General features: G+C 35.3%; 1 protein-coding gene across 3 annotated transcripts in view; it reads right to left on the minus strand.

Annotated features, from left to right (window-relative positions):
- SLC9A9 (solute carrier family 9 member A9) overlaps positions 1 to 23285 on the minus strand; it is a 679861-nt gene that overhangs the window by 179790 nt on the left and 476786 nt on the right. For all 3 annotated transcript variants that reach the window (XM_082713071.1, XM_082713070.1, XM_082713072.1), the window contains one exon: positions 19052 to 19205. In XM_082713071.1, the coding sequence (XP_082569197.1) occupies positions 19052 to 19205 (154 nt within the window). The remainder of the gene's footprint in view (positions 1 to 19051; positions 19206 to 23285) is intronic.

Consider the following 23285-nt stretch of genomic DNA (forward strand, 5'->3'; position numbering starts at 1 on the left):
TGAATAATCTCAAATGTACTCATGGAATCAGGCAAAGATCATCAATGGATGCTAAAAACAGGAGGTAAAAGATTGTTGGAAACAGGATATTCACATGGCACTAAGTATTGCCCCATAGGTTAAAAATTAATTACGAAGGCAAAACTGTACCTTCACAGAGGAGTTCACCATTATAACCATATGAACAAATTCAGCATCAACAGACCGTAAATGCCCGCTGACATGGAATGTGCACTATTGAGCATGTAACACCATCCACGAATATCCACGAATATTCTTGCCAAAAACGTTCAACTCGAATTTCAAACCTGGATCGAATTTCCAGTTTATAGGAAATGTAGCAGAGAGAGAAAAATATATTAATTGATGTTATGAGGAAAGAAACAAGTCCCAAATGTGGAATAGTGTGCAAAACACTATTTCTCTAAAAATCAGCATCATTAAAAAAAAAAAAAAAAAAAGAAGGGGCGCCTGGGTGGTTCAGTAGGTTAAGCCTCTGCCTTCGGCTCAGGTCATGATCCCAGGGTTCTGGGATCAAGTCTCACATGGGGCTCAGCGGGGAGTCTCCTTCCCCTCTCTCTCTGCCTGACTTTCTGCCTACTTGTGATCTCTCTCTCTCTGTCAAATAAATAAATAAAATCTTAAAAAAAAAAAAAAAAGGAAGAAACAACTGATTTAAAGAGCCTAAAAAAAAAAAAAAATTACCAAATGCAGTATATAACCTTGACTGGATTCTGAATTTTAAAAAACATCTATATGGGGCTTCTGGGTAGCTCAGTGGGTTGTGTCCGACTCTTGATTTAGGCTCAGGGCAGGATCTCAGGGTCCTGAGACTCCAAATGCATCAGGTTCTGGGCTCAGCAGGGAGTCTACTTCTCTTTCCTCTCCTTTCCCTCCACCCCTTCCCCTACCCATGCACACACCCTCTCTAAAATAAAGAAATCTTTAAAAAAAACCTATACAATATATATTTTCTTGCAATAATTGGGGATATCTAAATATGTACTGTTATGATAAAAACTATTCCGGTTTTTTAAAGCATATTTTTAAGCATACTAATGGTTATCTAAGAGAATGTCATTATTTTTCAGGGATGTGCACCGTCAGCATTGAGATATGATATGATAAGTATATGATAACTGTCCTTACATTCAAATGATTCAGTGAAAAAAAAAAGAATAAATAAAAAGCACTTATATATTTAATATTGGTGATATATAGGTATATGCAGAGAAGGATAAAAAAGCAAAATGGAAAAATTCTTAATGATGGATAAAATGAGGTGAAGGGTATATGGATATTTTACTAATTGGTTGAACCATATGAAACTACCAATACTTGACCATTTTTGAGGTACAAAATGACAATTTTATAGTTAAATACACCAATTACCATAGGAGACCCTGGAAAGATGGTTAAAGACCTACCATTAAAAAATGACTTCAGGTAACCAGATGGTTTTACAGACTTCTAACTAGCCTTTAAAGACTTGACCATTTCTATGCTATTTCAGACCATAGAAAAAAGAAAGGTTTTTAGTTCATGTTATGAATATAGCACAACCTTAATAATTATCTAAACCCAATAAATACAGCTTCTGCTTCCCAAAAGAGAAAAAGAAAACTATAGATTAATTTCAGTAATTATTATAGATATGAAACTGTAGGAAAAATTGTTATTCTGAGAATATTAGGATAATTCATTATCAGAACAACCATCAATATGTTTCATCACATCAATAAAGCAGAAGAAAAAACTACGTGATTATCTCAACACTTGCTAAAAATGCTATTGAAATTCATTTGATGTGTTCAATAAAAGCTGTGAGTAAAGCACGGTTACTTAATGAGTGCTAGGTACTGCTCAAAGGACTTTAACATATATCTTGTCATTTAAACTTCCCATATTTAATCTTCAAAGATATATGCTGTTATGCCCAATTTATTCTCTAGGTCAAATGTCTAGGAGGGGGATCCTGAGTCACATAGTAATTATATATTTAACTTCATAAGAATCTTTTAAAATGATTTACGGATTGGCCACCCCTTTTGCATTTCTGACAGCAATGTTCAGAATGTTCCAGCAATGTCTCACTAGCAACTCTTTTCAAGTCTGTAACTTATGTTTTCATTCTCTTAACAGCAAAATATATTTCATTTCAATGAAGTCTAATCTTTTTTTCTTTTAGGGATGGTGTTAGTTTTATGAAGATTTTCTATTACACTTTCTTCTAGACATTTTACATTTTGATCTATGGTTTATTTAGAGTTAATTTTTGTAGAAAGTCTGAGGTTTAAGTCAAGATTCTTCTTTTTTTTTTTTTAATCTTTGGATATTGTATTAAGTTTCTATTGTTGTATAACACAATGTTAGGGGCTTAAAATAACACCTATGTACTAATTCACAGTTTTGTAGATCAGATGTCTGGCATAGTGTTGACTAGATCTTTTGCTTACGGTATCATAATGCTAAAATCAAGGTGTGAGCTGGTCTGAATTCTTGTATGAAGGCGGTAGGGGAAAGTCTGCTTCCAAGTTCATTCTCACTGTTGGTGGAATTCAGTTTTTTATAGTTGTATGCCTATGACTCCCTTTTTTTATACCAGGAATGCTCTCAGGAACTAGAACTTGCCCACATTCCTTGAATTCCTTACTTCCATCTTCAAGCAGCAACAGGGCATCAAATCCTTCTTGTGTTCTTGTGAATCTCTGAATTCCTCTTCTATAACCAGGCCTAGAAAACTCTCTATTTGTAGAAAGGCTAATGTAAACACTCCTCAGATAATATCCCTATTTTAAAGTCAGCTGTTCCATGCAATGTAACCTAAGCCTGGGAGTAATGTTTGCAGTTCCCAGGATTATGCAAGGCTTGAACATCAGACTGAGAAGGGACAGGAAATGTTGGGAGGCATTTTCGAATTCTCCCTACCGCAAATACCCAATTATTCCAATACCATGTGTGGAAAATACTATCCCTATTTCTTTGAATTGCCTTTGTACCTTTGTTAAATCAATGAGGCTTGTCATTGGGTCTACTTTTGGACTCTTTTCTGTTCAGTTCACTTGCTTGTCCCTTTCATCGATATCACATTTCCTGGTCACAGCAGTTTTATGGTAAGTCTTAAAATCAAGTAATGGGAGTTTACATCTTAATTTTTCTTTTTCAAATATGGTTTAGTTAATTCTAGTCTCTTTGCTTTTCTTTCTAAACTCAAAAATTACTTTATCTGTATCTACGAAATATTCAGCTGGAATTTTGATTAGATTTATTAAATTTATGGACCAATTTATGGGGAATTGATAACTAAGTTGGGTCTTTAATCCATGAACACATTATGATTCTCCATTTATTTAGGTCTTTCTTGATTTCTTTCATTGGCATTTTGTAATTTTCAGTATACAGATCTTGCATGTGGATTATTAGATTATTTTCCTAAATACTGGAACTTTTTGGAGCTATTGTTAGTATTTTAAAAAATTAATTATTTTCCAATTGCTCATTTTAAAGATATATATGTACATACATACATATATAGATAAAGGACTTTTGAGTATTGACCTTGTATCCTAGAACTTAGTTACACTCATTTATTATTTCATGAGGTTTTTTGTTTTTTCCAAATTCTTTGTATCTATATAGATAATTATATTGTCTGCAAAGTAGGTGGTTATAGTTCTTCCTTTCCAATCTTCATGAATCTTACAGATTTTTCTTGCCTTATGGCACTGAGTAGGATTACCAGTACAACGTTGAAGAGAAGTGATGAGTGGATATTCTTGAGTCATTCCTCATATTACGAAGAAAGTATTCAGCCTTTCGCTATTAAATATAATGTTAGCTATGGGTTTTTATAGATGTCTTTTATCAGTTTAAGGATGTTTCCTTCTACTCCTAGTTTGCTAAGAGGTTTTTCGTTTTTGTTGTTGTTGTTGTTGTTTGTTTGTTTGTTTTTAATTTTTTATTTTTTATAAACATATATTTTTATCCCCAGGGGTACAGGTCTGTGAATCACCAGGTTTACACACTTCACAGCACTCACCAAAGCACATACCCTCCCCAATGTCCATAATCCCACCCCCTTATCCCAAACACCCTCCCCCCAGCAACCCTCAGTTTGTTTTGTGAGATTAAGAGTCACTTATGGTTTGTCTCCCTCCCAATCCCATCTTGTTTCATTTCTTCTTCTCCTACCCACTTAAGCCCCCATGTTGCATCACCACTTCTTTTTAACATGAATGAAAATTGTTTTTTACTAAATGCTTTGTCTGCATCAATTGATATGTTCTTTTAACCATTAATATGACAAGTTTTATTGATTGATATTTGAATATTGGACCAGTCTTGCATTCCTAGGACTAATCTCATATAGTTGTGTTTAGTCTTTTTATACATTGCTGGATTTATTTGCTAATATTTTATTTTGCATCTATGGTCATGTAAGATTTTGCCTATAATTTTATTTTCTTGTGATGTTATTGTTTGGCTTTGATATTTGAGTAATCCTGGCCTCTTATAATTAATTGGAAAAAATTTCTTCCTCATCTATCTTGGAAAGACTATTTAGATTTAGTGTTATATCCTCTTCCAAAGAAGATTTTTCCAGTAAAACCATCTGGGCCTGGAGTTTTCTTTTTTGGAAGGTTTCAAACTATGAATTCTATTTCTTTAATAGATACAAGATAGTTCAGTTTATTTCTTCCTAAATCGTTTTAGGTAGGTTATCAGGATTGTTACATTTCATCCATTTTGTTGAATTTATGCCCATAGAGTTACTTATAGTATTCTCTAATTATCATTTTCATGTCTTTAAGGTCTGTCATGATATTCCACTTTCATTTTCTATATTCATAATTTACAACTTTTATTTTTCTTTTTGTTAGTCTTACTAGAAATTTATAATCATTATTTATCCTTTCGAAGAAATAGATTTTGGTAACTGATTTCTCTCTATTCTGTGATTGATTTTATTGGTTTCTGCACAAATCTTTTATGATCCTTCTTTTTGGTTGCTTTGGGTTTAGTTCGTACTCTTCACCTTCCAATTCTGAATGATTAGATTGCTGATTTGAAAAATTCCTTATCTTCTAATATAAGCATTTAGAGTACAAATTTATTTTTGAACAAGTTTATTTTTTATAAACATATATTTTATCCCCAGGGGTACAGGTCTGTGAATCACCAGGTTTACACACTTCACAGCACTCACCAAAGCACATACCCTCCCCAATGTCCATAAATTTTGCATCCCATAAATTTTGATATACTAAATTTCCATTTTCCTTTACGTCAAGATATTTTCTAATTTCTAATAGATATTGTTTATTTTGCTGTGTCTGCCTGTGCTTGAAAAGAATATGTATTGTAACAAGAACCATATGATACTCTCAATAGATGCTGAAAAAGCATTTGAAAAAGTACAGCATCCCTTCCTGATCAAAACTCTTCAAAGTGTAGGGATAGAGGGCACATACCTCAAATTATCAAAGCCATTTATGAAAAACCCACCACAAATATCATTCTCAATGAAGAAAAACTGAAAGCTTTTCCGCTAAGGTCAGGAACATGGCAGGGATGTCCATTATCACGACTGTTATTTAACATAGTACTAGAAGTCCTAGCCTCAGCAATCAGACAACAAAAGGAAATTAAAGGCATCCAAATTGGCAAAGAAGAAGTCAAATTATCACTCTTCGCAGATGATATGATACTATACGTGGAAAACCCAAAACTGCTAGAACTTGTACAGGAATTCAGTAAAGTGTCAGGATATAAAATCAATGCACAGAAATCAGTTGCATTTCTCTACACCAACAACAAGTTAGAAGAAAGAGAAATTAAGGAGTCCATCCCATTTACAATTGCACCCAAACCATAAGATACCTAGGAATAAACCTAACCAAAGAGGCACAGAATCTATACTCAGAAAACTATAAAGTACTCATGAAAGAGATTGAGGAAGACACAAAGAAATGGAAAAATGTTCCATGCTCCTGGATTGGAAGAATAAATATTGTGAAAATGTCTCTGCTACCTAAAGCAATCTACACATTTAATGCAATTCCTATCAAAGTACCATCCATCTTTTTCAAAGAAATGGAACAAATTATCCTAAAATTTATATGGAACCAGAAAAGACCTCGAATAGCCAAAGGAAGATTGAAAAAGAAAGCCAAAGTTGGTGGCATCACAATTCTGGACTTCAAGCTCTTTTACAAAGCTGTCATCATCAAGACAGCATGGTACTGGCACAAAAACAGACACATAGATCAATGGAACAGAATAGAGAGCCCAGAAATAGACCCTCAACTCTATGGTCAACTAATCTTCGACAAAGCAGGAAAGAATGTCCAATGGAAAAAAGACAGCCTCTTCAATAAATGGTGTTGGGAAAACTGGACAGCCACATGCAGAAAAGTGAAATTAGATCATTTCCTTACACCACACACAAAAATAGACTCAAAATGGATGAAGGACCTCAATGTGAGAAAGGAATCCATCAATATCCTTGAGGAGAACACAGGCAGCAACCTCTCTGACCTCAGCTGCAGCAACATCTTCCTAGGAACATCACCAAAGGCAAGGGAAGAAAGGGCAAATATGAACTATTGGGATTTTATCAAGATCAAAAGCTTTTGCACAGCAAAGGAAAAAGTTAACAAAACCAAAAGACAACTGACAGAATGGGAGAAGATATTTGCAAACAACATATCAGATAAAGGACTAGTGTTCAAAATCTATAAAGAACTTAGGAAACTCAACACCCAAAGAACAAATAATTCAATCAAGAAATGGGCAGAGGATATGAACAGACATTTCTGCAAAGAAGACATTCAGATGGCCAACAGACACATGAAAAAGTGCTCCATATCACTCGGCATCAAAGAAATACAAATCAAAACCACAATGAGATATCATCTCACACCAGTCAGAATGGCTAAAATTAACAAGTCAGGAAATGACAGATGCTGGCGCAGATGCTGAGAGAGGGGAACCCTCTTACACTGTTGGTGGGAATGCAAGCTGGTGCAACTACTCTGGAAAACAGCATGGGGGTTCCTCAAAATGTTGAAAATAGAACTACCCTATGACCCAGCAATTGCACTACTGGGTATTTACCCTAAAGATACAAATGTAGTAATCCAAAGGGGCACATGTACCTGAATGTTTATAGCAGCAATGTCCACAATAGCCCAACTATGGAAAGAACCTAGATGTCCATCAACAGATGAATGGATCAAGAAGAGGTGGTGTATATACACAATGGAATACTATGCAGCCATCAAAAGAAATGAAATCTTGCCATTTGAGACAATGTGGATGGACCTATAGGGTATCATGCTTAGCGAAATAAGTCAAGTAGAGAAAGACAACTATCATATGATCTCCCTGATATGAGGAAGTGGTGATGCAACATGGGGGGCTAAGGGGGTAGGAGAAGAATAAATGAAACAAGATGGGATTGGGAGGGAGTCAAACCATAAGTGACTCTTAATCTCACAAAACAAACTGAGGGTTGCTGGGGGGAGAGGGGTTGAAAGAAGGGAGGTGGGGTTATGGGCTTTGGGGAGGGTATGTGCTATGGTGAGGGCTATGAAGTGTGTAAACCCGGCGATTCACTGACCTGTACCCCTGGGCATAAAAATGTATGTTTATAAAAAAAAAAAGAATATGTATTGTGCTGCTGTTGGGTGGAGTGTTCTATAAATGTCAATTAAATCTAGTGGTTAATGGTATTACTCAATTCTTCTATTCTCTTGCTGATATTCTAATACCAATTACTTAGGGAGGAGTATTGCAGTTTCCAACCAAGTGTGAATTTGTCTATTTTTCCTTTCGGATGTACCTGTGTTACATATTTACATGTATGCTTCATGTATTTTATGGTTATGTTATTAGGTACATAAACATTTTTATACTCAAATCTCTCCTGGTAAGTTGACCCTTTAACATCATTATGTAATGGCCTCTTTGTCCTTGAGAAATTTTCTTGTCCTAAAGACAATTTTGTCTGATATTAATATGACCATTCCAGCTTTTGGTGTTTGGTGTCTGCATGGTACATATATTTTACATCTTTTTTATTTTTTAATACTTAACCTACTTATATTTTTATGCTCAAAGTGGATTTCTTATAGACAGCATGTTAGCATATAGTTGACTCTTATTTTTGTCACTTTGATGATCTCTTTTTAAAACATTTATATTTTTATACCACTTAAATTGAATGTAGTTATTGATGTCTTAAGGTTTAGAATTGCCATCTCATTATTTGTTTTCTGTTTGTTGCTTTTTTTTCTTCTTTTTCTCCTACCTTCTTTGGCATTATCTGAATGTGTTGTGTACTCCATATCAGTTATTGAACTTTTTACTATAGCTCTTTGTTTAGACATTTTTAGTGGTTGATCTAGAAATTACAATAAAAATATTTAATTTTCATAGTCTACTTTGAACTAATATTTAATTATTGGAGGTGGAATGTAGAAAACTTACCACCTTACAGTTTCCTTTAATGACTCCTTTTTTTGAAAACTCCATAAGACAATGTTAAAATTTTTCTTACAACAATCATATATATTTGAAAGATATTAAGAGGAAAAATATAGTCTCTTATATTAAATAGATATTTACTGTTTTTTTTTTTTTTTGCTCTTCCTTCATTTCTGTTGTTCAAAGTTTCCCTCTAATATTTCCCTTCTATCTGAAAAAACTTCTTGGCTTTTTTAAATAGTAAGTCTGCTGGTGAAAAACTGTATTCTTACTTTTGTACAAATTGGATAATTTCTGATAATCCGTCTTTAAGTTCACTTACTCATCTGTCATCCTTTATTTTGTTGTTAATCCAATCCAGTGAATGTTTCATTTTGTTATTGCATTTTCAGTTCTAAAATTTCCATTTTTTTCTTTCTGGTAACTTCTATTTCTCTGCTGGCTTTTCCCCATTTTTCTATTTGTTCCCATTGTGCTTGCTTTTCCTGGAGCATGGTTATAATAGCTGCTTTAAAGTCTTGATCTGCTCATTCCAAAATCTGTGTCATCTTGGGTTTAGTATCTGTTGATTGTTTTTTCCCTTTGTGAGATAGTAAGATTTTTCTGTTTTTTTAAATGTTAACTAATTTTGCATTTATCCTGGAAATTTTAAATATTTTTTTAAGTGACTCTAGATCTAGGTATGTTAAAAGACAAAGGATTCTCCTATCATGAATGTTGATATTGTTTTTTACCAGGCAATCAACCACATTAGATCTAAGACACAGTCTTTCTGGTCTTGTGGTAGTCTTCTTGCCTGTGGTTTTGTCAGTTGTTTCAAAGTCTTTGGAGTGTGTTCATATCTGTCCTGAATGTGTGCCATCCAGTGTCCTATCTGGAATTTGAGTGATTCTCTACCCTGTTGCTCATTTCTCAAAGCCTTTGGTGTGCTGTTTAGGGTCAGATACATGTATACACAACTTGGAGGCGAGCTCCAAAATTTATACACAACTTTATTAGATCCCTTTTTTGTTCTCTATCCACCCTATGCTCTCCTCCACAGGGCTTTTATTTCCCTACACTGTTACATGTTTCCCATAATTTTTCCATAATATTATTTCTGCATCAGAGCTTAAGCAGTGAGAGGGTTAAGAGAGAAAAAAGATTCAATGGGAATTCTTCCCAAGGTCTTAGAAGCTGAGTCCCCCTGGTTGGATTTTAAGTGTCTGCCCTACTACTGCTGCCATCACCAAGTGCTGCTGCCTCTGGATTGCCTGGCATTGGGATGAGGGAATGAAATAAATAACAAAAATGTACCCAAGTGATTTCCCCCATTCTTCTGACCCACGGGAGCTCCTTTCCTGTTCCTTGTGCCTCAAACAGAAAATTTCTCTTAAAGTTCTGTCTTCCTTGTTACATATTTCTGGTCTTTGAATTCCTTTTGTGTCAGGTCAAGAGATTCCAGAGAGGGGAAAAAAAATAGGAAATTTACTGCTGGTTTGATAGTAGCTACTCTGAATTCTGGTTTCCTTCCCCAATCTGTCTGCTACTATATATTTACCTTTAAGAGCCTTTAGATAACTGCTACATGCATTCTGTTCAGGGGTTCTAGTTACATTTAGTGTAAGAGACCTGGGGGAGTAGCTATAATTACTTAGTGTTGACCAGAACTGGAACCCCCTCAGTGGATTTTTGAATAATAAGTTTTATCTATTGAATTTAAAACCACTTTTTTTTTCCAGTCTTCATCTATTACCTAAAATAAAGATACATCTATTCCTTAAAGTAAAGCACCTATATTGGATCATACTTTATGATAACAGGCTAATAAATTCCCTTCAATAGAGCAGAATGTTCATTGTTTGGTAAACTTAATAGCTGACTGAAGCTTATTATATCGATGTCCTCAAGAACATGTTGGAGAAGATAAATAAGAACGTGCTTAGTGGAGGGTAGCTGGCAGTGTGAAGATAAAGGCTGTTATCTCTGGAACTAGGAAGATTCTGTACACAGAAAGAAAGCATATTAAAGAACCCAGATGGCATCCGAAGCAAATTTAGGAGCTTCTAGTTCATATACTTGATATAAATTAAGGATATTTTTAGATCAAATAAGTTATGACTGTTTTCCAATATCTTTAATAGAATCTGTCAAACTAGATTGATATAAGCAATAAATATCTGGAGTTGTGAAACATTTTTTAGATGAACCTACAGAAAACAGAATATAATTTCACACAGGGGTTAAGGATAAAGAATATAAAGGAATATAAAATCTATGTTCAAATGAGTAAATTGGTTTTCCATGTTTCGTGACAGGAGGTATTTCTGAGGTCTGTGTATTGATAGAAATTAATACAAAATATTCAAATTGGTAGAAAATCAATGTAAAATAATAAAATTAATACAAATTGATGAAACAGTATAAATTAAGTACCAGATAAGATTCTAAGCAAAGCTTATGTTAAGAAGACAACAAAAGCATGCTCTAGAATCTTCTGAGTTGTTAGATAATGGTAATGCTTTTTGTGAGTATTTTTAACAGATTTATCATTTTGAATGCAGAAATAGGAGTCGCCTATAAAATTGATGAATCTAATTACTAGTTAACATGAACTAAGGTCTCCATGGACTATTTTTTTTCTGCTTCCCATGTAAACCATGCTTTCACAAATACAATTAATAATATTTGCATATATGTATGTATGTGTGTGTATACATATGCCACAATCAGCAAAAGAGTGTTTGGATAAGGAAAAACTCATAGCTGGTCATTTGTGTATTGTTATAGAAACATTTATTGAGAACTGACTATGTGCCCTAAATTTTTTTTTTTTAAGATTTTATTTATTTATTTGAAAGACAGAGATCATAAGTAGGCAGAAAGGCAGGCAGAGAGAGAGGAAGGGAAGCAGGTTCCCTGCTGAGCAGAGAGCCCGATGCGGGGCTCGATCCCAGGACCCTGGGATCATGACTTGAACTGAAGGCAGAGGCTTTAACCCACTGAGCCACCCAGGTGCCCCTGCCCTAAATTCTTCATACATGCAACATTCAATTCTTATAACAATCCAAAGAGGTAGGTATTATTATTCTACTTTAACAGATAAGAAAATTGAGGGATTGAGAGTTTGAATTTATTGCTCAAGTTTCCACAACTAGTAAAGGAAGGAGGCAAGGTTTGTACCCACACCATTCAGCCCCATATTATGAGTGCTGATTTACTATATAAATATACCAGTGAAGCAAATTATGAAACATGCATGAGACTTTGGATACTAAAAAGGAAACTCAACAGAACACAACTAGATATTGAGGGAACTTATCTGAATTCCTCCACTATATTAAATTGACATTTTTTCACCTCAGTTATAAAGTCTGTAAGCAGGTGTATTTAACTCTGTTATTGTTTAGAATTAAAAAATACTACAAAGGACAGTTCTCCCGATCCATCTGTGTTTATTCCTATGATGGCTGTTATTAAAAACTTTGTAGTCAGTGGGTATAAACAATAAAGAAATCATTCTTGCATGGCATAAAATTTTTAACTAAAATAATGATGGTGGTGGAGACTTTGTGCTTTCTAAGTCATTCTCTCTTGCAAAGGACACAGGTCAGTGTATTAATTTTTTGTGTGATGTGTGGAAGAAGCCAACAAAAGGCTGACTTGGGATCCTGAATGGGATTGGGAGATAGGTGTGCAGGTGACAAATTCCTACAACTCCAAATTACTACAACTGAGGAAGACAAGCTTCCCCACTTGGCTACTTTGGACCACGGTTATCCTCATTTACTTTAACTTCCAGATCAAAGAGAAAATGTGCACCAAAACATTTCTCTGCCCTATAAACAAGTCAACACAATCACCCATGATGGATGAAGATTTCCTGTGTTTGTTTTTAACAGGCCTATCTTGGTTATAAAAGCACATTTCTTTTTCCCAGAGGATTTGTTAATCAAGGTAGATTGAAGGCATCAGGAATAAACTCATTTATTTAGGGCCATGGAAGAATACCCTAGTGAGGCATGCAGGCCATGGGCTCAAGCTACCTGGGCTGGGGTCTGGCTCTATAGCCCAACCGCTCAATCCTGGGTCAGTTTGCCAGGTCTTACACACCCTAGAAGGTAGCTATCATTATCCTATTTTATATTAGAGGCTGAGTCACAGGGACGTTTTGTGTCTTGTACTCTGTTATTTAGTATCTGGCACAGATTAAGTACTTCATAATGACCATTACTGTTTGAAAGGTTAGAAGCCAAAGTCTGGAAGCTACAGAAATCATCTTGCTGAGGGCACTTTCCAATGTCGTCTGGAACGTAAGTTCTGTTTTGCTCTGGTGTGTAAAGTTTTCTGTACTGTGACTGAGGTATTTTGAAGAGATGGGTACAGCATTCCTGTGTGGGGGAGCCCGGGAAAGTTTTGCACTATGGTAAAAGCCCCATTCTCACGTGCTTGGTTAGCTCTATGTGGTGCCCTTTCCTAAACCAAGGATGGAGCTACCAACCCAAATCAGTTACACTGCCAGAGAGTTCTGCCCTGTTGGTCTTTGAGGTTTATTTGTAAGCATGTGTGATCATTTGGTGGATAAACCTGTTTATTGGTTTCTGTAGGGAAAAAGACTGACACCCTTGAACTTTTGTTTCCTGCCTAACAACAAAGCTAATCCTTGAAGACTGGAGGTTGGGTTTTCCTCACCACCAGTATTAATGTAATCCACAGAAGGGAGGAGGTCCAGATTCTAATCAAGAAACCATTCTTCTTTCTTTTACATGAAAACCTCCCAAATAATACTGCAGGAATCTTTTTTTTTTTTCTTTAGAATTTTGAGAAACAAAGTTCCGTGGTTTATTTGAAATGCTGCATTAAGAATTATTATTTTTTAAAACAAAGTAGCTTTAAAACAAGAAATCTGAATGTGTTGAAGACAAGACTTAATGGAGAATTTGTTGTATGTATGTATGTATGTATGTATGTATGTATGTATGTATAGCAGGAGCAGGGGGAGGGGCAGAAAGAGAGGGAGAGAAAGAATCCTAAACAGGCTCCATACCTAGCATGGAGTCAGATGCAGGGCTCAATCTCCTGACCCTGAGATCATGGGCTAAGCCCAAATCAAGGGTCAGATGGTTAACTGACTGAGCCACTGAGGTGCCCTCAAGTTTTTATTTAAATTCTAATTAGTTAACATGTAGTGTAATATTGGTTTCAGGAGTAGAATTTAGTGTTTCACCACTTATATACAACACTCAGGGCTCATCATGTATCCTCCCTAATACCCATTACCCATTTAGCCCATTCCTTCCCTACCTTCCCTCCATCAACCCTCAGTTTGTCCTCTACTGTTAAGAGTCTTTTATGGTTTGTATCCCTCTTTTTTTCCCCTTCCCCTATGTTCATCTGTTGTGTTTCTTAAATTTCACATCTGAGTGAAGTCATATGGTATTTGTCTTTTTCTGACTCACTTGTTTTGCTTAGCATCATATACTCAAGCTCATCCTTGTCATGGTAAATGGTAAAATTTCATTTCATTTGATGGCTGAGTAATATTCCTTTACATATGTATGATATATATATATGTCAGATGGGCATTTGGGCTCTTTCCATAATTTGGCTATTGTGGACATTGCTGCTATAAACATTGAGGTGCATGTGTCCCTTTGAATCAATATATCTGTATCCTTTGGGTAAATACTTAGTAATGCATTTCTATTGTATTTCTAATGTATTTCTATTTTTAACTTTTTGGGGAACATCCTTACTGTTTTCCACAGTGGCTTCACCAGTTTGAATTCCCACCAAGAGTGTAAGAGGGTTCCCTTTTCTCTGCATCCTTGGCAACATCTGTTGTTCCCTGTTTTCTTAATTTTAGCCATTCTGACTGGTGTGAGGTGATATCTTATCATAGTTTTGGTTGAGTGATGTTGAGCATATTTTCATTTGTCTGTTAGCCATCTGGATGTCTTTGGAAAAATGTCTATTCGTGTCTTCTGCTCATTTCTTGACTGGATTATTTGTTTTTTGGGTGCTGAGTTTGGAAAGTTTTTAATAGATTTTGAATACTAGCCCTTTATCTGATATATCATTTGTGAATATCTTCTCCCACTCCGTAGATTCCCTTTTACCTTTGCTGACTGTTTCCTTTGCTGTGCAGAAGCTTTTCCTCTTGATAAAGTTCCAATAGTTCATTTTTGCTTTTGTTTCCCGTGCCTTTGGAGACACGTACAGTAAGATATTGTTACAGCTGATGTCAAGGAGGTTGTTGCCTGTGTTCTCCTCTAGGATTTTGATGGTGTCCTCTCTTACATTCAGGTCTTTCATCAATTTTGAGTTTATTTTGGGGAATGTTGTATGAAAGTGGCCCAGTTTCATTCCTTTGCATGTTGCTGTCCAGTTTTCCCCAAACCATTTATTAAATAGACTGTCTTTTTTCCATTGGATATTCTTTCCCGCATTGTTGAAATTAGTTGACCATATAGTTGTGGGTCCATTCCTGGGTTTTCTATTCTGTTCCATTGATTTGTGTGTCTGTTTTTGTGCCGGTATCATACTATCTTTATGACTATAGCTTTGTAATATAGCTTGTAATGCAGAATTGTGATGCCTACACTTTGCTTCTTCTTTTTCATGATAACTTTGGCTATTTGGGGTCTTTTGTGGTTCCATACAAATTTTAGAATTGTTTGTTTTAGTTCTGTGAAAAATGCTAGTAGATTTTGATAGGGACTGCATTAAATGAGTAGCTTGTTTTGGATTACATAAAAATCATTCAGAATTTCTCTAAGCACAGGATCATTGCTGGTTTAAAGTCATTTCTATTAAAGTGTAATTCATATTAATACTATCAATTTTTACCTTATCTAAAACATTTTATCTGCATCCTATTGTGATAGTTTGAGGCTAAATGGCAAATTTTATTAGGTAAAAACTAACTCAACTACATACTAATAATTTAAAACAGAAGATGTAGAATTAAAAGAAATCAAGAATGGAAGGCAATGTAGAGTGTATAAATAAATTATATACCAAGTGAGGAAGTTTGTGTTTATTGACTATCACATTTTCATTCCTACTTCTAGGGCTTCTCCATTCAGATAATTTTATTAAAGTTCCAATTTACTTATATTCTGGTATTTTATAGAAAGAGTCTGACATGAAACTTGGTTAATGAGGCATTGCTCTATAAACAAGCAAAGCCTTGATAAATACAGTCTAAAATAATGGACAACTATCATTTAAAAGCTATGATGGAACTGAAAGTTTCTTTGACAACACTATAAACCATGACAGTGAAGTAGAGCATATGATGATGGTATCACTAATACATGGGTAAACCAAATTTACATCATGTTTGTGTGTGCTTGTACACACATTAACTTATGTTCTTATTCTTTTTTTTCTTTTTAAATTTCTTTTTCTTTTTCCTTTTTTTTTTAGTGGTGGGGGAGGCAGAGGGAGAGGGAGAGAGAGAAGCCCTAACAGGCTCTGCACCCAAAGTGGAGCCTGATGGGGGTTTGATCTCACAACCCTGAGATAATGACCTGAGCCAAAATCAAGAGTTGGACGCCGAACCAACTGAGCTACCCAGGAGCCCCTGTTCCTATTCTTTTATGTTTATTCTGTTATGTTCTATTTCCCTCCCATTAATCAATGCATTGTGACTCTTCTTTCTCATGTTATCCTCTGCCTCCCTCCAGTAGAAGTGTAAAAAGTTTAAACTGGCGGCATAGATGCACCTGGCCCTGGGCAACTCGAGTCAAATCTGACAGTATTTATTATTAGCCCCATCTTCACCTGGGATTAGGAAGTCTCAACCAGTGGTTACCAAGATATGGCCCTAGAACTAGAAGCATGAGCATTGCCTAAAAATGCAAATTCTTAGGCTCTGAGCCAGATCTATTAGATTAGAAACCTGCGGGCAGGGGCCCAGCCCTCTGGGTATTAATGGTCTCACCTTGGTCTTGCTGCCCTGTATCCTCTATGCCTGAGTGGATTTCCTAGGTACTTACATATCTGTGAATTTCAATTTTCCTTCTCTGATTGTCTCATGACTGGGTCTCTGATCTCTCTGACTGGATGTCCACTGATTCCAGATTTAACACTTTAGTTTCCCACTGAGATTTCCACCCTGCCTATTATGCTGGAGCCCTCTCAGCCCCTTTCCCTAAATACATCACAGCTCTGCCTTTAATGCGCCCCCCTTCCGGGCTGGTCACCAAGTCTGGCCTTGAATCAGTTGGTCCATTTGGAGCTAATTCCCACTGCGGCATCTCCATCACCTGACAATGCCCAGAAGGCCATTATAATGCTGGTAAAAGCTGACCTACAGACCCTTCACTTGTGGATACTGTGGTTGACACCAATATCCTTCCTTTTTAGGCCCTGCTATATAGACAATCATTCTAACCTGCCTAAAGTCCCACTGTTATACTCCCCTCTCTCTGCTGTTCTGGGTATCAAGAGACTGCATAGGCTATGCCATCTATTTGAAATCAATGGATACCTTTGGAAAATACTATAAGAGAGTTAGGTAAATACTTCAGGGTAAAACACATTTTTGATTTGGAGATGACCTCTTCAAGGTAAAGAAAGACAACAGTAGAAAATAAGTTATATTTTAATTACTTCAGGAAAATGTTGATATCACTACTTCATGTTCTGAATATTCTAATTTACCTGATGGGGTAGTTAATACTTTTATTAGGGATTAGTATCCTCTAATTTTTGTTTTCTAAGCCCTAATATTTCCATGCATGGATCCACCTACTGAAATTTATTTTCCAGAAACCTGAACATATCACTATTTTGCTAACACTTCACAGGGGACCCAGTACTGTAGAGTTTAATGCAATATGTGTGCTCACCCACAGGAAACTACAGGTAGCTACTACTGTGAAGGAAATTGTGGGTCACATTTATATGTCTAGAAAATAATTCAACAAACATTTCAAAACACTCTCTATTCAACTTTGGTCAAAACCCTTCAATGTGTTTAGCAATCATCACAGTACTTCAAGAAGTTCTTTATTTCCTTGATTTTGGTTTAATGCCTGGCCACTTGGCCCAGTTTAAGCATAAGCTTTCTTGTACTAAAGCTTTGAGTCCTGTTTCTATTTCCTCTTTGCCAAATGGATAGAAAATTATCAGTAAGTGCTTAATAAAAAGCAATTTACATTGTGGTTATATTCACTTAATGTTTCATGTAGCAATTATTTATTTAATCTTACTGTATCTTAGGCACTGTGTTGGTATTGGAATAAGAATCCCTGTCTGAATCCTTTTGGAAGTCATTTTCCAGTCAAACAGATATTTTCCTATTAGATGTGATGGGCATGGAATTGCTTTACAGAGACTGGGTGAAGATCAGGGAGGGATTGCAAGATCATCAAGATATACGGCACTGAAAAATAAAATGTGACTTACCCAAAGCACTGTTACATTAGGGGATATGAAAATGAGAACCTAGGTCAAAAATATACTTAAATAAAGACAACAACATTTAAAAATAGATTTACCCATTTTTACAGTTGGCACAAGCTCTCCATTTTTGTAAGCTTTCCACCTTGACTATTATACTGGAGTCCTATCAGCTCCTTTCCCTAAATACATCACAGCCCTGCCTTTAATGCTCTCTCTTCCTGGCTGGTCACCAAGTCTGGCCTTGAATCAGTTGGTTCATTTGGAGCTAATTCTCACTGGGGCATTTGCATGACTTGACAAGCTCATATATAACCCCCAGCAGGCCATAATAATTCTGGCCTAAGCTGACATCCAGACCCTTCATTTGTGGATACTGTGGTTGACATCACTATCCGTCCTTATTAGGCCCTGTTGTATGACCTAGATAATCATTCTTACCTGCCTAAAGCCCCATTATTATAATCCCCTCTCTCTGCTGTTCTGGACATTAAGAGACTGTATAGGCTATAATATCTATTTAAAATCAGTGGATGCCATTATCCATTATCTATATAATATAGATTTATAGTGATCATCTTCCAGGAAATTCTTGGGGGGCCCCTGACTGACACTTCATTGCTTTTCCTTTGAGAAATTGTCTAACTTGTGTCTATAGGAGCCCTCTGGCTAAACATATGGTTCACTAATCAAATATATTTAAGTATATCCTCCGTCTCTAATTCTATCCTAAGTGCTGTAAGGAATTAAAACCAAAACAACTTTACTTTCTCTTTGGTATTACACCTTTTTTTGTTGTTGTTGAATTGTGAGTATCTTGAGGATAAGACCTGTGTGTTTCTCATTTTTGTATATTCCAGAACATATTACATTGTATTCAATAAATATTATTGAATGGAAGAATTCATAGATAAATAAATAAATTCATTTCTAAATATAGACTATAAACAGACAACACCCTGAGATTTCTTATACTCTTAGGAAAGTCAATTGAGCTGGTGATAGCCCTAGGAGAGGCCGGACTGTTTCACCTTGTGAATGAAGGTCAACTTCACCCCAGGGAAATTTAATGTTATAGACCTGCCATTGTACTCTTGACCAAATCAGCAACACCAGAAATGAAATAGTGCAGTCATGCCTTGTAATGCTATCCTTTGTTAAACATGCCACTCACCTGATCTGAAGCCAAGTCAGCATGGGGGTTGTTCCTCCTCCAAACACCCAGACTGTGAAGAACACGAGCAGCAGTGTGGTGGTAAACATCATTTGTTTGGGCTGAGATTCTGTGTCCCGAATAGCTAGGGCAAATGCTATTGCTCCTCGCAAACCTTACAGGGAAAAGCAACAGAGAATAAGAGAAAATGAACATCTGCATGAGTCTCGTTCTCATTTTCCTGTATTCATCTTTATAATTTTCTAACAAACACAGTGACGTTTTTAAATTAAACTTTTTATACAGTAATTGTAGATTCACTTGCTATTGTGAGAAATAACATACTCCTTGTCTGCTCTTCCCCACTTTCCCCCCAGTGGTAATATCTTGCAAAACTAGTACAATAGCACAGCCAGGATTTTGATGTTGATGCAGTCAAGATACAGTACATTCCCATCACCACCAATATCCGTCACGTTGCCCTTTAATGACCATATCTACTTCCTTCCCACACGCTCCCTCCTTAATTTCTGGCAACCAGTAATCAATTCACCATTTCTATAACTTTGCCAGTTTGAGAATCAAATGGAATCATGTAGTATATACTTTTTTGGAATTGGCCTTTTTCACTCAGAATAATTCCCTGAATATTCATCCAGGTTGCTGAATGTATCAATACTTTATCCCTTTTTATTGCTGAGTAGTATTCCGCTATCTGTTCCACAGATTGTTTAGCCATCTATCTGTTGAAGGGACATCTGGGCTTCTAGTTTTATGGCTATTACAAAAAAGGCTGCTGTGTATAAAGACAACAACATGTATGTATGTAACTTATGTATGTATGTAACTTATATATGTAAACATAAGTTTTCATTTCTCTGTCCTAATTTCACAGGACTGTAATTTCTCCGCAGGACTGTAACCACTGTAATCACTGATCTGATCGCGTATTTAAAAAAAAATTACCAAATTGTTGCCAGAATGGCTAGACAGCACTTATATTCCCACTGGAAATAGAGAAGTCATTTAGTTGCTCTGCATCCTAACCAGCATTTAATGTCACTACTTTTATTTTCACCATTCTGATAGGTATGTGGTAATAGCTTATTGTGGTTTTACTTTGCATGTTTCTGTCTTTTCTTTTATTAAGTTGGCTCCACACCCAGTGTGGAGCACCTAATTTGCATTTCTCTAAAAACTAATGGTGTTGAATGTTTTTTAAGGGGCTTGTTATCTTTATACTTGTTGGGGGAAATGCCTCTTCACATCTTTTTCTCATTTTATTTTTCTTATTTATCCTTTTTAAAATCTCATTTTCTAACTGAGTTATTCAATTTTTGGTTGTTGAGTTTTAAGAATTCTTTATATATTCTAGATAATATCCTTTTTGGGATATATAGTTTGCAAATATATCTTCCCATTTTGTAGCTTTTTATTGATGAAGTCTAATTTGTTGATTTTTCCTTTTATGAATCATGTTTGGAGTCAAATCTAAGAATTCTTCTCTTAGATCTAGGTCCCAAAGATCCCCTGAGTTTTTAAACTTTGTTTCTAAATGTTGTATAGCTTTACATTTTAGATTTAAGTGTCTGATTATTTGAATTTTTGTATAATCTATGAAGTTTAGGTTGAGATTTCCTCCCCCCCTTTTTTTGGTCTATGTATACTTAATGATTTTATTGAATTACTTTTTGCAACTTTGTTAAAAATCAGTTGGGTATATTTGTATGGGTCTATTTGTGGGTTCTCTGTTCTACTCCATTTATGTGTGTGTCTGTCCCTCATCTAATAGCACTCTGTCTTGATTACTGTAGATTTATATTAGGCCTTAATATTGGATAGAATGATTCTTATATTTTGTTTTCAGAATTATTTTAACTATTCTAGGTCTTTTGTCTCTCCATAAAATTTTAGAATAATATTGTGTATACCTACAAAATTTTTTTTCTGGGCACAATTACTTCTAAAAAATGAAATGTGTCAGACAATAAGGAAAACCAAGCTTAGGGACTACTGAAATTAATAAATAATTAAATAACATTTAAGAATTACTGTAGTCTGAGTATATACTACAATAAAGTCTATAATCTAAACTACCTGTTAAACCTGATTTTTTCTTCTTTAATAACAATATGCTAAGTGAATTTTTTGAATCCACATTAAATGTATTTGCAAGAAGAGGTTTGTTAAAATTTCAAATAAGAGTGTGCCGACACAAATAGAAACAGAGATGAAGACTTCAAAGAAGAATAAATAAAAGCACAAATAGTAAAAAGTTAAAATGTAAGATCTGTTGGGTAGCAAGACTTACAAGACATTTATGGATCCTAATATATCAGATAACTGCAAATAAACATTTTTAATTACAGCAAGAATAAGTCAAAGAGGTAGGGATTTGGTGTTTTTTTTAATAAGATAGTTTGAATCACATACATAAGATTTCAATGAACCACTTTTGTAATATTTACTGTATCTAACTTTCCAAATTTTATTCATATATTAAAAGAATTTTAGAAATTGGACACAGGTTAGGATGAAGAAAACTATAGCGTGGCTTTTATCTGTGGGTTCCCAACTAAGATATAATATTCCTTTCTTATCTCCATACCACCAATATATAAGAGACAAGTGGCGTAACACAAGATCCAGAGAATTAGGTGAGAGAGACTTAATATATTTTGCCCGAAACAAGGAAGCCTCAGAAAGAGAGAAGAACATGTACTCCGATTATAAAATACCTTGAAGGAACAAAATGTAATGGAGGAAGGAAATTATTCTAAATTTCCATGTAGACAAGGAAATGGCCTGAAGATAAGGAAGATAACATTTGAAGTAGATATTAATATAAAAAATTCTTATACATCAGAAATTCTGAACACTTGAGATGACTGTACTCAAGAAGAAAAGTTCTTCATCAGAGATGTTCATGCATTCAGACCCAGTTGGGAAAAAAGAGTGGGGTTATTAATAACCCTTAATACTGGGGAATATTTTTATAATGTTCTCTCCTGGAAATACAAATGGTGTCATTAGGGAACAGAAACTAAAAGAAACAGTCTTGCAACAGACTTCTGTATCAGAGGAGAGAATTTATAGGTCAAGGTAAAGCTCCTAGCAGTGTTTAATCACAGTACAAGATTGGAGATAGAAGGCGATCTTTTCATTTTCTCTTTTCCTCAAGCACGCATTGTTAGAAATGTTCATAAAGCAGCATTACTCCAAATTAGGTGGTGAGTATTAGAAGTATTAAGTGATGAGACTTTAAGTAGTTCTCATTTTATTGAATATGTGTGTGTGTGTGTTTACTTTGAGTTTTTGTGAGAAAGAAGAGAATAGAGATTGGAATAAAAGAAAAAGTTGTTACATCATGCTTATTGTAAACTCTTTCATGTTAGATATCAAGGACAAGAAAGCGTACAATCATTTATTTTCCTAAATATGTTTAATAATGTATTGTTACTCTATTAAACTAGCATAACTATGCTTTTAAATCAATTATCCACACGAGCGGTTTTTGGTTTAAAACTGTACTCAAAAGATTACTATTAGTCTGACTTTCATGAAATATATATCCCATATATAAAATTTTATATTTACAGGTGAGTCAACGTAAAGATCTTTGAAGAAAAAAAGAGGAAAAGTTCAGTCACTGCCTTTTACTTGTGGCAGGTTGAGAAATATGCTAAAAGGGCCAACTCCAAAATGCTGGTAAGAGGATGCCTTTGTACGGTAGACATGGGAAGCATGCACTGAGACAGCTGAGGTGGTTAAGTGGACAAAGTGAAGCTATTTTGGAGCTCCAGATAAGAAGAAATGCCTATATTCCATCCTTTATGATATCAAAGTAATTTATCCCACATTTGGAGCCTAGATAATTGTCAATCAAAGGTCTTTCACTGCTTCATTCAATATCTATCTATGTGTCTTAGTCAACCATAACAAAATGCCATACGGGCTGCCGTAGTGGAATAGCATTGACTGGGTAGCTGCAACAACAGAAGTTTATTTCTCACAGTTCTGGAGGCAGGCATGCCCAAGATTAGAGGGCTAGCTAGCATGGTTGGGTTCTGATGAGAGCTTTTTTCCTGGCTTTTGGAAGGTTACTTTCCTGTGCAAAAGCAAGCTCCATGTGGTGTCTCTTCTTATAAAGACAGCAATGCCATCGTAGGGGCCCCAACCTCATAATGATATGGGAAACAAAGGCAAAAGAAAGATTAAATTTCTTTACTACTTATAGCCCACAGATAAGTCCTTA

The sequence above is a fragment of the Mustela nivalis genome (genome assembly GCF_964662115.1).
Source record: "Mustela nivalis genome assembly, chromosome: 1".
Classification (NCBI taxonomy): Eukaryota; Metazoa; Chordata; class Mammalia; order Carnivora; family Mustelidae; genus Mustela; species Mustela nivalis.